Here is a 15,015-nt window from a genome sequence, read left to right as displayed (position 1 = left end):
GAGTGCTAATGTTCCTCGTGGGACTCTACACACTATTCATCACCTCATCAAAATTAGACACGCTGCCGTACTTGTCTTTGGAAGTGTTAAGGAAAAAATTATCTCTTCCAACAGGTACTAAGGTATCTAAGGGAGCTTCATGTGATAAATGGCAGTAACCATATCTAAAGGGGAGTTCACAAATTAACTGGAATATCTTTATTTAGAATAAAAAGGTGACTATAATGAAATTTTAATTGAGGTTTGATTCTAAAATGTAATTTGGATGGATGGATGGATGGATGGATGGATGGATGGTCGGTCAATGACTGAAGCTAGTGAACAGCTTTGCCTTTTGGTGCTGATGCAATGCACATGGTATGATGATGGACAAAGTGTCTGAAAGATGGTTGCAGATTCGCCCCAAGAGAAGAAAAGATGCAAGAGTATAATTGCGTCGGGCACTGAAGTGTGTGAAAGGATTAGGCTTTGGCCAGTCTTCAGCATACACGTATAAAAGCCTGTCCCCCCGGGGAAGGAGTGCGCTGGCCTGCTTGTGTACTGAAACCAATGTGCCGACAGAACCATTCGTCTTCGAAATGGCTCTCCTCCCCTGCCTGTTTGCTATCTCAGCCTTGGCCTTGTCTTTCATCAACCATGGCGTGTCCTCTCCGATCCTGCTCAGCTGCTCAACACTGTCTCTGTCTTCATTAGTCTGGCAATATTACAAGCGCAAGCTTCCCTCAAGGTGTGTGCTGGTGCTGTTACTTTTCTTTGTATGGTTCTATAAACACTGTCCATGAAAGTTCAGCTGTGCGTTTAGTTGTGGTAAAAATATGCCAGCTGGCTCACCACCAAGACTATGGACAAAAAAAAAAATTGAAAGAATTGAAAATCAAAGGAACAGTTCTGCCAGAAATTAAATTTCTGTCATCATTTACTCACTCTCATTTTGTTATAAACCTGTATGGCTTTATTTCTTCTGTGAAGTAAACAATTCAATCTTCAAACAATTCATAGTGACCACAGCATTTAAGCTTCAAAAATGACCCAAAAAGCACCAAAAAGATAGCCTGGTTCTACCAGACTCTCGTACATTTCATTTGTACAGAGAGTCTGGCCTCGCTCCATTGAGAAACGTTTACTTCCTTGTAGGCGGGTTCTCTGTTAAAGTTCAAAACTATTGGATCTGCCCAGAGTCACTCAGGATCTGCCATAGCCAATCGCTAACGTGTGGTCGTCCGAATGATCAGAGGATTATGTTTAGAATAAGATGTCTGTCTTTTATAAAGTTTATAAAGCGACGAGAATACTTTTTGTGCGCAAAAACAAACAAAAAAAAACGACTTTATTCCACTTTTCATTTCCTTCTCTCTGTTCCTCGAGTCTTGATAAAGCAGCGCGTCTGTGTGTTGTACGTCACACGTAGGCTCACTATTGGCCGACGCTAGTCATGTGTGTGATCACATCAACGTCATCGTTCTCAGCCACTCCCTCTATTCGCTGATTGGTCCTACAAAAAATTTGTTTCTGGAAACCTAAGAATATACAGCAGTCCCAGACGTAGTACTGAAGGAAAATGAAATTGAGCGGAAGTACGTAGGAGGGCGGAGCCAGGCTACCAAAAAGAGCCTTCATTAAAAAATGTCTGGCTCAAAAGAATGAGTCCTTCACTGGTTGAGTTCTTGAGCTCAACTCAGTTCACTATCAGTGAATGAAGGTGCAGTCACAATAGCGATATTTCAGCTAAATACACTGCTCATACAGAAGTCACTTTTGTAGTCACACACAAGTTTTCTGTTGGTGGTCAGTATGGCGTTGGAGACTTTTTCGCCCTTATGCGAAACTCCCAAGAATCTGAAAGGCCAGATTCTTATTGAAATTACTAGATTCGGCCTGCAAGATTTTGTCGAGCATTTATGTCTATTTCGAACTATTAATGTTGCTGTCTTCACAAAGAGCTAAAATGTCAATCACTATACACTATCATCATGACATGGCCTATTGTCAGGAAAAGAAGACCCAAAAAGCGGGAATATGTAGCAAATCAAACTTTATTAATGAAACAGTAGATTAGAGGGAATCATTTCTTTAATTTATTTTTATTATTTTATTTTTCATTTTTAATTTTTTTACCAGTTGGCTGGTCACACAGCTTTCACAGTTTTCAGTTACGTAACTGGTGCGGAGACCTGCAGTGTTGATTTGAATTTAGTTTTATTAATATTTTGATTTTGAATTAGTTTTATTTTTAGTTTCTGTGGTAATTTTAGTTTAACTTTAAGCAATTTCGTTATGTGCTTTTGTCATTTTATTTTTTTTAAATATTGCTATTTAGGTTTAATTTAGGCTAGGCCTATATTAAATTATTTATATATAATTTAGCTATATTTCAGTTAAAGTTTAAGTTTTATTTCTTTCCAGGTAATAATTTTAGAGCTTCAACTAAAACTTATCTCAGTCTATTGCAAGGAAACATTTATAATTTTTTCAACTAATATTATAGGCCTAGACATGTGCGGTATTCAGTAATGCGATAAATCGCGGTAATGAATATGCACGAAATTGTTATCGCGGGCACTTCAAAATACCGTGAAAAATAATAGATCAGAATTTATATTTATAGAACGCACATTAGCTTATTTTCCATCAATCGCTTAAATAAACACTGCGTATATGCTGCGCGAAACACGTGCGCACTCTGATGTAAACAATCCCCACATGAAGCGCTGTGTGCATGCGGCGCAGTGCGCACTCTAGTCTAATGATCTTCACGTGGAGAAGAAGCATGGCGGAAGGACGAACGCTGCCGACGATTTATCCCCCTTCTAAAAGCAGGGCTGTCAACTCTACGCATTCAGTGTGAGACTCACGCAATCGACACTTTTGACACGCTCTCCCGCCACACATTCATTTTCTCACTCAGAGAAAAATCGCGGAGCAAAGAGTACACTGACATCGACAGACAGAGCAGGTTACTTTTGAAAATTCTCAGCTCTCATGTTCTGTCCATTTTATTACGAAATTCAGACAATAAATAACGTTTTGGTGCGTGTAAATGTGACGTGCCCGTTCGCTGTAGCGCCTCAGTTCAAGTAAAACGATCATCTGTTACTTTTTATTTAAAGATACAGTACAACTTACCAAAAGGTATTTATGCCTCACACATAACATCGATCAATCAGTGTTTTTCAACTACGGAAAGAGGTCAATAAAACTGCAGGTAAAGAATTATGTCACAGAACGTTACATTTACCTCAGGAAAGCCATTTAATGACCAACACGTAGCTGACTAGAAAAAATAGCTATAGAGCTGGTAAGTCCTGCCCCTTCCGCTAACCCCGCTGGACCTCTAGGTTGAAAAATCGTCAATGCAAGTGAATGGGAGAAAATAATTATTTTCTGGTCCCGTTTGAATTTTGCCATGAATGTGAACATATGTTGTCTGTGAATTTTTTATATAATCTTTCGTGTGAAGAATGCTACAATTTAGCGGGTAGAAGTTTGATACGGTTAGACTTTGTGTGAGAGCACTTTGTGGACTACAACTCTTCGCTGCTTTCAACGCGTTTGAAACGTCACCACCACTAGCACACGGACACTAGCTCACGGATCCCGCTAAACATGGCTGTGTCTTTGGTGCACTTCACCGCCTTCTTTCAGGGAGAGGACAAAATCATTGAGGTTGGTGAAAACCACGGGTAAGTCAACTTTATGGGGTGACGTCACATAGGCGACATGTAGTCTTTCTCGTATTGTCTTTTCCACAACTGCTAGCCGAAGAATCATACCATATACTGTCAAACTCGTAACATGAAAGATTATATAAAAAATTCACAGACAACATATGTTCACATTCATGGCAAAATTCAAACGGGACCAGAAAATAATTATTTTCTCCCATTCACTTGCATTGACGATTTTTCAACCTAGAGGTCCAGTGGGGTTTTACGGAAGGGGCGGGACTTACCAGCTCTATAGAGAGGAGTATTTTGCTAAATATGTGCACTATATTACATTTGTATTATATTTTTACTTGTGTCATAATTTATTATAATGAAAACCAAATTATATTTAATTTAATTTGTTCATTTTTAGCCTTTAATAATTATAGCAATTAAAATACCGTGATAATACCGAATACCATGATAAAAGCTCAATCAATTAATCGCAGCATGAAAAGTTGATACCAGCACATGCCTATATAGGCCCATTTTATTTAGCCTAATTTTAGCTTTCTTTCAATTAACTTAAATGCTTTTAATAGTTTTAGTTACGAATTATTTAGGCTAATGCCGGTCCGGGACACCATTAGGCCAGAGTCGCACACTCAGACAGGCCACCTCATAAAAATAAAGTTTGATTTGCTTTTTAGGTGTTTTTTTCCTGCCTATAGCTATAGCCATGTCATGATAATATATAGCGATTAACATTTCAGCACTTCGTGAAGACAGCGACATTAATAGTTCTAAGCACTTACTCGCACTCGCTTAGAGCTCGTGTGAATTTCACGTAGAAAAAGGAAGTTCAGGAGCAACCTCGATCCATCAGGAAATGCCACATAGGTCGCTGCATTAGGTAGGCTAATAGATAGCGTTGCAGTCAGACTAAATTTAGTTATACTTTATTCACGAGTTCACACTAAGGCCAATAATCAGATAGAGTAGGCTAAAGGTTTGCGTACGGAAGCGCTACGAGCTCGGAATCCTATATCAAACTCATTGAGTTGATTAACTCCTCCCGTGCTAATTTGGTTGATTATCTGAACATGCTCCTCCAGAACTTTGTTAATAAAATATAATTTTAATGAAAAATAAATTTAATGAACGTTATATCAATGTGTAAAATGAAATTTAGTTATCCAAAACTGGGGGTGCGCAAATTCTTCCGCCACCCCGTAGCGCCGGGCCTGGATAAACCGTACAAAAAATTCTCAGATCTGCCTTACTAAACTTGACCCTCTAATTACCACATCTTACCTCTAACACCTGTATACCACATACCTCTGATTTGCACCAAAAAGAAGACTGTTTGGAGAAAACAATAGCATTTTTCTTCAGCCTGCGTAACCTCTTGCTCGATGAGCAGATGTTTTGATTTTTCTGCAGTTCCAGTTATTTGGATGGAATGGAACAATGAGTTTCTATGAAATTCTTGAACAAGTGGTTACTGCTCCAATGTCAACCTAATTCCATCTGGCTGTTTACCCTTTATGGTCTCCTTTAAAGCAACAACATGTAACTTTTCAACCTTCATAATATATTTCCAAGACCCTTGTGATGGTACATCGACTTACAATAGGTTGAATGAGACGTCTGCCAGAGCCTGACGGGGTCTGTATCGCTTTTACTGGCACTATGTAACTTCGGGGTGCGGGTAGTAATCTGCGCTCAAAAAGAACTACAAAATTCGACTGCTTTACGGCATACGTCACTTCGCCAAACACTTCCTCAAATGTGGCCAACCAGCGCGTTTGTTTTCGTGCGTCTGTTTTCGTCATGGCTGAAGCAGCAGCGAAACGTAAGAAGTCCAAGGTTTTGTCGGAGTAGAGTCGAAAGAGGAAAAGGGAGAGTGATAAACTGAAAGGCAGGACGAGGATCAATATTGGTCGAGCGTTTGCTCGCTGGCGTTAGCTTATGGAGGAGGAGTGTTACCAGACCGATGCTGACTTGGCCGTCATGCTGTTGAACAAGTAAGTAACTGTAAATTGCTTGCATACTATCTTTAGTTTTTCTAATCTGTTGTCTGCCTGGCTACGTTACGGAAACTATCTGGTCCTCCATTTATTTATCTTCATGAATCAGCTAGTAGATGAGCGAATTATCAATCTGGTAGCTAGTAAACACTAACATGCGTTAGTTTTAGATGGTTAGGATGCTATCGCTATTATTCTCGTTCAGATTTGAGCATTGTAATCGACATGCAAATCGCAAATGTTTGAGTTAAAATGTTTAGTCTACTAAATATGTATAAATTATAAAAGGAGGAAGATTAATAATATTATCATTGCCCATATGAAAAGAAGCCTACATGCTTCATATACAGTAACCGTAAATCATTTTACGACAGCGGTAATGGACAATTCCGCTTCCAACCTGTAGGGCGACCGCTGAGGAAAAGTTCCATGTTGTTGCTTTAAGGCAGTGTAGGCGATTTGTTCCAGAAAAATATTTTGTTATGCTGGCTGAAAGTCTCCTCACATTCTGATAGCAATCCCTAAGTTAAGTGGTCTAAATGTATTTATATAACATCTGTGGAAGGCATAAGACCATAAAATATTCGTCCAATCATTGCATTCGGTCCGAATGTTAAATGTTCATTTTATTGTAATGTTATGTGTTTTGAGACACAAGGTAGTTTAACGCCATCTCTCATGACACTTTTGTTTGCTTTCGTTTTTGAACACCCATTCATGCGTTTTGAAAAAGGCGTGGCTTTCGAGAACGCTATGAAAGGCAGGGTGGGATCTTATGCTTTAAAGCTAGCTCGCTATTGCTAGCCTCTCCAACAATTGTCTACCCTAACTTTAAAAAACAATTTAGAAGTTATAACCAGAACTTTTTGAAGTGTAAGATTGAGCATTGTTAAAAATGTTCAAGGACATATATAAAAGCTAAATTAAATAAAATATATAATTTCTAATGGTTATAATATATATATATTATTATTTTTTTTTTAATGTGTTCATATTTCATAATTTCTTTCTATGACAGTTTGGCCAAATATTATGTCCGTACAATTTGTCACGTTTAATAGTATTATCATAAAAAAACTAAATTGAGCACTTGCCACTACGAAAGCCAGAGCACTTGCCAAGTTGCCACTACAAAAGCCTGTTTGATTGAAAAATGACAACAAGCTTCCGGTATAAATCAGGGAAACCTTCAGGAAAAGAAGAGGATAAAATCAAATGCTCTCCTGATCTGTCACTCTGAATGCCCTGACTCAGAGCTATTCAAAATACACTTAATACTGTTGTTAGCATGGCCACTATTCATTCTGCAACATAATTACATACAAACAAACCTGGGTCTGAAATACCAAGAGCTGTGAAGCTAAGGTTGCATTTATTCTCTCTGTTGAGGAGTATTGCCCTCTGAGGAAATGGAGTTACTGAGGCTGCTGTTCTATATGCAAGATGCCCACGGCTATTGCCCCTGATGACCCTGAGTGTTTGAAGCTGAAGGACAGCATGGAGACTGGGTTTAATCCTGTGGGCACCATGCCCACTGAAGCATGCACTTACATACATGCACACACACACACAAACTGGCACAGGTGTGGACGTACCTGTGCACAAGCACACAAACACACAGAGTATGCCTGTAAGCATGACTTCATATGGGGCATTCATACAGGTTATGATTTAACAAGTACATTGAGTGCTAAAAAACAAGCTATTACACACACAATCATACAAATTAAGACATAGTGTAAATAAATAAAAAACACACTGACTGGTACACTACATTCTTTACACTACAAGTTTTTAAACTATATATATATATATATATATATATATATATATATATATCATCTAACTAACTCAAACTACTTTGAAATCCTGTTGTTGTTTCATCAAAAGCATTTTTTTTTGTCCACCTCCCTTGTGAAACAAGTGCACTTCAATGTACTTTTTAAGAAAAAGAGTTATGAATATAATACACTTTCAGAGTTCATATTTCAGTGAATAAAGAACTTATTTCACAAATTCATTGTATTTAAGTGCAATTCACATGGTCAAGAAGCGTTTTTTTTTTTTGTACACACTAAAGTATGTTATGAAATCATCAATGTTGGGTGTAATGCATTACTAAGTAATTAATTGTTATTAACTGTAATTTAATTACTTTTCCCTTGAAAAAGTAAAGTAAGGGATTACTCTTAATTTTTGTGTAATGTAATTAGTTACTTCTGATGCTTTTAACACTGTATGGACTATAGAACAATTCTATAAAAAACAATAGTCGATTTAACATCCAAATTCAATGTCTAATGTTAAAATTTATGTTTTTAATGTAACCTCCAACCTTTAAATACTTTGGTCAGTTAGACTAAGAATAATTTATGCAATTTTATATTATTTATTTGAAAGAATTAAAAGAGAAGTTTGATGTATATATTGTTCAGCTGGTCGAGGTTGATATGGGATTTAGTAATTAAATACTTTTTAGTGAGAGTAATTAGAACAGAAATCTAATCTTAACACTGTTGAAGATGTAATTAGTAGCTACTAGCTAGTAAGTAATGCATTTTTTTACATTTTTTAATTATGTGGTTCAGATAACAGTATTTTGAGTTTCTACTTATTCTCCTTTATTGTATTAACTACATTTTTTATTTAATGAACAACCAGGTACTTTAAGTTAAACCAAAAAAAAAAAAGAAATGACGGTGCACTTTTAACCCTCTGGGGTCTGAGGTGTTTTCTGGGCCCTGGAGGTGTTTTGACATGCTCTGACATTTGTGCTTATTTCTGTTACTTGTGGCATTTTCATGGCTAAAGTCTGATTACACTGTATTCAGCACAAACTCTGCTACAATAATATATCAGCAGCATGTGTGTAAGTTTGTAGTTTTGAGACAATGACGTTTATGCGTGGTTTCTTCAAAAATTGTCACTAAAATAAGGTCATTAAACCCATACTGATTATTTCTTCACAAGGCTTTTGAAAATTGTATCACGTAGCCTAGAATATTTTCTTCAAAACTATGTGAAAATCATCCTGCGTACTCATTCAAATAAAACAATATACTGATTTAAAATTTGTAAGACATGTTTTGTGTAATAAAGCTTTATGCGAGGTGGCATAAATCATCATGAATATTGATGTGTTTCACACCTGAGAAAGACAAAGACCCTTGCATAATGGCCCTATCAGGTGCTATCAGGCCCTATCATTATGAGGAACGTTGCACAAAGAATGAGTAGAGATTTTAAAAAGAATGGCATTTGATTATTTGGATTTATTAACAACATAACATAATCCAAAGATACACAACAAAGGACAAAAAAGCACATTATTGAACACACAGATCTAAAGACAGAGACTTGAACAGTCACACACATTTGTGCCATTCCTGAAACAGAGACTGTGAATGATGTGAATGTTGAAGTCAGCAGGACTCATCCAGTGGCATCTGGTCCCTGTAAAAAAATAAACACCTGTGAACATGCTGATATCAAGAGAAACTATAGGGCTGCATGATTTTGGGAATACATTTTAGATTTTTCTGGTTAAAATTGCGATTTAAAATGTACAAAATACATTTATATATATATATATATATATATATATATATATATATATATATATATATATATATATATATATATATATATATATATATAATGAACACCAAGTTTGTTTTGCCTGTAGGCATATATGTGTAGGGCTGCATAAAATAATAACCATAGCCTAGATAGCAGGCAGCCTATGAATCGTTAAAAAGTAACACTTCAGTAACACTACACTAGAGAAAAATATATTGATTATCAGATGTTACTTCAAATGTTTCCATTCGTTATGACGTTATGAAATGAGACTGGAATAAAAACATGACTTCTAATGTTTGGTGCGTTTTGCTTTTCAAACGCACAGCGCGAGTGACTCAAACTCACACTGCGAACAGAGAACATTCACTGAAGTGAGCCGCTCCAAACTATGAAACATTATTGTTACCACATTATAAATATCTACGCTTGAGCAGATATCCACAAACACAGTATTTAACAGTAAACATGGGTCTAAACATTATAATATTCACCATATTAGAATGAACCCTCATGCTAGCCTACTTTTATATCATGCTGTGTTTTATTATCAAACATCAAAACATCCTTGTGTCGTACATGTATATACATTTAGCATTAGGCTTCATGTTTTTACTCCAATCTCATTTCATATGTACATGTACATTTTAGTCTGGCACCAGTTTAACTAGTAGCTACAATGTAAAGTTTATGCAACAATAACATGCTTACTATTATGAGTGTCTTACCTTAAAAATCTTTCTCATAATCAAATCGTGTTCTTCTAATTCTTCTGAGGTAAATCCAAGGTAAACAGCACAGCAGATGAAAAGCAGAGGAGAACTGAAGTCTCTGATTCTTTGTTTTTGAGGTAATGAGGGCGTTTACAGGTCTGTGTTCCTCCACGTGGACCATTTGCATGTCAATTGCTCGTGCGGGCGTGGGTGTGGTCACATTAGAGCTAATGAGCTCGGACTGGAGAAACTGTACACGTCATTCCTTTCATACGGATTACTTAAACAGAGAATATTTGTTTTTGATATGATTTAGATCATTTAAAAATGGAGACTTCAAGCTTTGTAAAGACATATGTTTCATGTCACAGTGACAAGCATTCGCTGAGTTAAGATAATTGAGATAATTTTCTGTCGCGTTTCAGAATGAACTTCACATTGAGAGAGACGGCAGAACGCGCATCATGTTTATTTTCTTTATTTTACAAAAAACACAACATTTTGTTTTTATTATTAGTGTACACAAATAAAAGACATTTAACAGTTTTGAATGATGTATAACACTTGCCTGTATGACAATCGAAAATTATTTAAATAAAATCAAGTTATTTGAGTCTTTTGCACTGATAAGACCGATAAGACTGATAAGGGGGTTAAAGTGTGTTTATATGTAATCAAAGTCTATAGTATTATTTTACAGTATACAGTAGGTCATGTTTTAAGTACTTTTTAATTTGTGTCAATTACATTAACTGATTTTTTTTGGGGGGGCGGGGGGGGGGTTAAGTATATAATCAATAAATATAAGTGCACTTTTTTCCACAAGGGCTATAGGCTAATGCCTTTACGAACACTGATCACACTGAGACCAACAGATCAGACAGCACAGCCCTGCACTGGAACACTTAATGTCTGCATATTTTAGTCAACCTCAGTTTGTAAAAAGCATGTAAAGTTTATTTTGTGTCTCTCTTTCTCGCAGCTGTATAAAGATGTCAGCCACAGGGGGCGTATGGATCTCATGATCTCTGGCAGACTCTCTGAGCTAGCTTCTCATCTGGGCCCATTTAGAATTATAGTTTTATTTGAGTAAAGAAAAATACCTCCAGTAATTAACAAGAGACCTCTGTTCCAATCCTCACATCTGTCGCTGCCATAAACACAGATCTCAGTGCACACAAGTCACAAAGCACACTCTACTACTCAACTATTTATTTGCCTTTCAGCTTGTATTAGAAATATCCCCGGATACTCACAAAATCTGTGACTACTGCATGCACGGATAGTAGTAAATATTGTCCTAACCATATCCCTTCCCCTAAACCTAACCCTACCCATAACCTACCCCTAAAATCAGAGTGAAATGATAGCTGAACAACACTGATGTAGACGCATCTAACCCTGGTTGTAAGCCTAAACTGTGAACTTGTCTATCAAATCTGATAGGTTTGGAATGTTGTTCCAGGATCAACAAAGATGTTGATTCAGGAACATGATGCACTTGATGAAATCTGTTTCAGCCCCCTTAACATCACCCCTGGTACTCGGATACATGAAGTAAACAACTTGATAGGACCTGAAATGTAAAAAAACTACAAATATACCTATGCAACAAAAACACCAAATTTTTCTTGCTGATTGAATATAGGAAAGATAAAAACACTCCTTTTTCACTAATGTTTCTTTTCAATGATTGCAATTTTTATAGAACAGATTAGCTTAATGAAGGGATTGTGTAAATTTACTGAACATCACACACAAATGAAGGCCGATGTGGTCACTTACCAGGCCGTCGCAGTTACTAATAGCTACTGCGGCTCCCTGGATGTCCGTAATGTCACCCACATACATGCAGTCACTCTTCAAAGGCTCGGAGTGCATGCCGCCAGATTCCTGCCACTCCATCTTGGCTCCGGGAGCCACCAGGCGTGTGTTGCGGCGCAGACGCAGGTGAAATTCCCGGCCGAAGACGGTGACGTTGTAGTAGAGCTGCTCGAGCGCGTCTCCTCCGGACTCATGGTTGGCGTGGTCGGCCGATGCCGCCTCTCTTCTCCAGCGCCTACGGAACTGCCCATCTGCTGGACCAACCGATACCGCATGGGACAGGAAGCGGCCTTCTGCATCAGTAAGAACAGGCTTCACCAGTCCATAGTCCCCCAGAACATGCTGCAGGGAATCTGCATTACACACAAAGAAAGTCAGTCAGACAGCACACTTTGGTTGTAGTGCATCTATAATGAATGTCACTACGCTGGCAACTTTCATGTGATGGTTTGCAAAAACAATGCTTCTTCTCACAAAGTGAATTAAATTTAGATGTGTTTATGCTGACACTTTAAATGCACATTCTTTCCCATGCAGCGAGTTAATGCACGTGAGAAGCAATGGGTCAGATGGGTCCGGGTAAAGAAACACATTAACATCTGTTTGACACCATCATTTTCATATTTAACACCTGTTTGTGCACATACTGTATGAACAGTGTGTTTTGTTATTCTGTGTTTGTAATTGTATATCTGCCTCCCATCAAAAAATACCAAGATAAATAAAATGTATAATTGTCAATATGTCATATTTTTTTCAATGACAGCTGGATGCTTTAAAGACATAATTATAATACAGAAATATATCAAGAAGAAACACAACAACAGACTCAGCTCCCTACAAAGACAGCATTTTGGGCATCACATGTGCATTCAGTGTCAGCTCAATTCAAATTCAGCTCAGCTGATTCCAAACAAGCCTATGATACCCAAAAAAGCTGCATGTGCCTATATTGCCCAAAAATGCTTCACTCAACTATAATTCAAAATGAAAGTGTCACATGCACTGAAAACAGTCACTAATATTTCATGCACCTGATACACAAAATGCTGCACACAACTATGATACCCAAATGTGCCACAAGCACCTATGATACACAATAAGACTTAGCCTATGCACCTGATGCACATTAATGTTGTACACAAAATGATGCTTGGGCCTATTATACATAAATATTATGTTTAAAAATGCTTCACTTACATATGATGTTCAAAATATGTTGCACACACCTATGATACCCAATAATACTTTATGCAACTGATGCAAAAAAAAAAAAAAAAAAATGCTGCACACACCTATGATACCCATAAGTGCAACATGCACCCATAACACCGGTAATATTTTATTCACCTCATGCACAAAATACTCCACACATCTATGCCCAAAAATGCTGTCTAGGTAGGCAACTCACTAGGTTTTGAGACACAGGCGATATGTCAGTTCAAAGTGATGCTGAGTTCATAATGTGCATCTCTTCCTCTAGCACATTTATTACATGTTTTAATTTACCAATAACCATTTCAAATTACCAACAAACCAAAAGTTGCAGTATGAAAACATTCTAGTCTTTCTCTTCCAAAACGAAAAGTTCCATTTTAAAGCTTTTGGTTTGTTTTTTTGTTTTTTAAGTTTCTATATGCAAAAAGCACATTTTGTTTAAATGCTCTCAAAGGAGGAGAACATAACTGAGACATTTTTATTATTATTATTATTTGAAATCAATATCCTGCAATACTTCCACTCTCAGACATATCAATATCGCCAGAGCTTCTGTCAAAAATCGCAAACGCGAGAAGAAAAAAAAACACCCAAAACATTTCCACTACACCGCCAGAGCTGCGCTGAGAATTAATTTCAGCAGCATGTGAAACAAACACACAACAAACATTAATGATGCAGCACACGAGGATGCCGCGTCTGTTTATATTTCCTAAAGCTCCAGAGAATAATTAACAAGATCAGAAATAGCCTATGCCACAAGTTTCTCACACACGGGGATGGAGACAGTGCGCAAACATCCAGGTCTGATGCGCACTGGGGTGGTACCGGGCAGGACATCTTGCGATGGGATAGAACTGAAAGTGTAAATAGGTAAAGGCAGCCGCACGTACCTATGCTACTGGAGATATAAAGGCCATTCGTCTGCAGAAAGATCGGCAGTGTGATTAGGATAGTAAATCCGGCCGCGAAATCCATGGCAGCTCCGAACTGCGCAGGTGAGGGAGACGGACTTTGGGATCCAGCGTGTTAAAGTTCCCTGCGCGACCAGCAACCGCCACGCCAGCAACAGCCGCCCGCAACTTACTGCAAAGTGCACTAGGAGAGAGCGCGTGCCTCTCTCTCTCTCTCTCTCTCTCTTTTTCTCTCTCACTCTCTCTCTCACAGACACACACACACACACACACACACACACACACACCCACACCCTCTCCCTCCTCCTCGACTCTTACTAGGTTTCTCTGTCAACACCTGAATGCGCGCACGAGTGCGGAACGACAGACGGATGCGGAATTATTTATTTCAGACAGCGCGGTAATATAAATATTGATATTTCGCATCCTTCCGCATGTAAATAAAATGTTAAGGACTTCAAACCTAACGTGTGAGTCGCTCCTGCTTTTTTTTTTCTTTTCTTTTTTAAAGTTGCTGCTCAAGTCTGAAACTTTTACAGATGAAATGCTGCTTGGTGAGGTTGTGTTCTTCATGACCTGCTCAAACTTTTCGCAGCGTCTCATCACATTCAAGCACAGGATCATCAGCTAGAGCAATAGCGCCCCCTTGAACACACACACAGACTGTCACTTCTTCAACAACAGTCAAAGGTATAGGCTACCGCTTAATAAACACCAAACCAGAAATGCAAATACCAGAAATATTAACAAAAATATGTGAGTGTCATCCACACAAATGTATAATATGTTACACAGAACACTGTAATTATTATAGTTTTTCGTGAGCCTAGTAATGGCTAAATATTTCTCTTTTAATGAAATATGTGATGGGTTAATTTGCCAACCAGGTAAATCTATGTGGGAGGAGTTTCTCACCTGTGATATAAGTGGTGCATAGTATAATGGTACAAAAGCAAAATAATAATAATAACAACTCCCCCTCTAGCAGCAGCAACATGTTTTCTTTCATTTATGTTCCAAGCATTTAGCAGAAGTAATTTCACACTTGCTCTGCACCACAGTAGCAGCGTAGCAGATCTGGTCCGTCAAGACC

General features: G+C 37.8%; 1 protein-coding gene across 4 annotated transcripts in view; it reads right to left on the bottom strand.

Moving 5' to 3' along the window:
- LOC308701057 (A disintegrin and metalloproteinase with thrombospondin motifs 2) overlaps positions 1-14,463 on the bottom strand; it is a 228,152-nt gene extending 213,689 nt beyond the window's left edge. For 2 of the 4 annotated variants that reach the window (XM_081383081.1, XM_081383083.1), the window contains exons 1-2: positions 13,902-14,463; positions 11,752-12,143 (exon numbers count right to left, since the gene is read on the bottom strand). In XM_081383081.1, coding sequence (XP_081239207.1) covers positions 11,752-12,143; positions 13,902-13,986 — 477 coding nt within the window. In that variant the 5' untranslated portion in view covers positions 13,987-14,463. The remainder of the gene's footprint in view (positions 1-11,751; positions 12,144-13,901) is intronic. The other 2 variants (XM_081383080.1, XM_081383082.1) reach the window with 1 other exon arrangement.
- Between the last annotated feature and the right edge of the window lie 552 nt (positions 14,464-15,015).

This window comes from Scardinius erythrophthalmus (genome assembly GCF_964197995.2).
Source record: "Scardinius erythrophthalmus genome assembly, chromosome: 13".
Taxonomy (NCBI): Eukaryota; Metazoa; Chordata; class Actinopteri; order Cypriniformes; family Leuciscidae; genus Scardinius; species Scardinius erythrophthalmus.
This window is presented reverse-complemented; position numbering and strand designations above follow the sequence as displayed.